Source organism: Miscanthus floridulus, chromosome 11 (assembly GCF_019320115.1).
Source record: "Miscanthus floridulus cultivar M001 chromosome 11, ASM1932011v1, whole genome shotgun sequence".
Classification (NCBI taxonomy): Eukaryota; Viridiplantae; Streptophyta; class Magnoliopsida; order Poales; family Poaceae; genus Miscanthus; species Miscanthus floridulus.
Window position 1 is genome coordinate 45,497,715 of NC_089590.1, and position 1,560 is coordinate 45,499,274.

Here is a 1,560-nt window from a genome sequence, read left to right on the forward strand (position 1 = left end):
AAGTGGTCGGGCCAATGAGCATGGCGGGGAGAGCCATAAGGCTCCACTTCTGGCTCCTCCTCCACCACCGCCACCTCTGATGACTCACGCGGAGATGATGGTGGAAATGATGGCTGCTCGCCGTGAGTCCGCCCGTGCCATGGAGCTGCTGGCACAGGCTATTGGTGGCTTCGCCCGTGGGGGCCATGGGGGCAATGGTGGGAACGGGGGTGGTGCCCGTGGTCCTGAGGGACCCTACTCATATCAGGATTTCCTAAAGACACACCCACCCACGTTCACACTATTGGCTGAGCCCCTGAATGCGGAGCATTGGCTTCGCATTCTGGAGCATAAGTTTTTGTTGCTCACTGTGACTAATGAGCAGAAGGTGCACTTTGTAGCGCAACAGTTGTTGGGGTCCGCAAGTGCATGGTGGGATACCTTCAATGCCATGCAGCAGCCAGATCATCGGGTGACCTGGCAGGAGTTCACCGCAGCATTCAGAGAGTTTTATATTCCTATTGGTGTTCTCAACAGGAAGCTGACGGAGTTTCTAGACCTTCGGCAAGGTAGTATGTCCGTGATGGACTACGTCAATGAGTCCAACCACTTGTCCTAGTATGCTGGAACTCATGTGGATATAGATGAGAAGAAGAGGGACTGCTTCTATCATGGCCTCTCTTGCAGCTTACAGAAGGAGTTGTATACTAGGAACTATCAGACCTTTAGGGCGATGATGAATGTTGCCATCGCCATGGAGGGTTTGCAGTAGGATTCCCAAGCAGAATGGAAGCGCAAGCTGGTGGCTATGGGGTCTTCTAGTCACCCCCATACTCAGAAAGTACAAGTTGTTAGGCGGATGCCCTATTAATCTTCAGGCGGGTATTCATTTTGACAGCCTCAGCAGACTTTTCAGGCTCCTTCTACATAGTATCATGCACCCACTCAGTAGGTGCAACCTCAGCAGCCTCAGGGACAGTAGGTCTCACCTCGCCAAGGACTGGGGAACAAGCTTGGTGCTTGTTTCAAATGTGGCAAGGAAGGCCACTATCCTCGAGAGTGCCCACAAAACCAGTCGGCCCAGTCTGCTCAGTCATTGGCTAACTCCAGGCTAGTCAAGCGGACAGTGATCAAGAAGAAAGTGCCAGTCAGTTGATCTAGACAGGTGAATTTCACAGAGGCTGAGCAGATATTGCAAAATGAACCAGTGATGGCTGGTATGTTCACCATTGATTTCTATCTAGCTTATGTGTTGTTTGATTCTGGTGCATCATATTTATTTATGAGCATGGGATTTGTAGACCAGCACAATATACCTATTATGGTTATACCATTTGCCTATAGAATCCGTACTCTAGGTGCGTAGATGTGCATCAATACTTGGACGGACATAGTGAGCGTAGTATTAGCCACTCACACTTACCGTCTCACAGAAACCGACCAACCTCAATTGAGCCGTTGTCGGTGTTGCAAACAACTACAAGTGCTGCCACGACCGTGTGCAAGTTGAAATAATATGAAGCAAATAAATGGACGACAAGTTGCCACATAACATTTTCATTGGTTTATGAGTCTGCAAGT

The 1,560-nt window shown here is 49.6% G+C and overlaps 1 protein-coding gene across 1 annotated transcript; it reads left to right on the forward strand.

Annotated features, from left to right (window-relative positions):
• Window positions 1-94: 94 nt before the first annotated feature.
• LOC136491873 (uncharacterized) lies at window positions 95-598 on the forward strand. The gene has a single exon (XM_066488083.1). It carries the CDS (start codon window positions 95-97, stop codon window positions 596-598), a length of 504 nt encoding a protein of 167 aa, XP_066344180.1.
• Window positions 599-1,560: the final 962 nt, after the last annotated feature.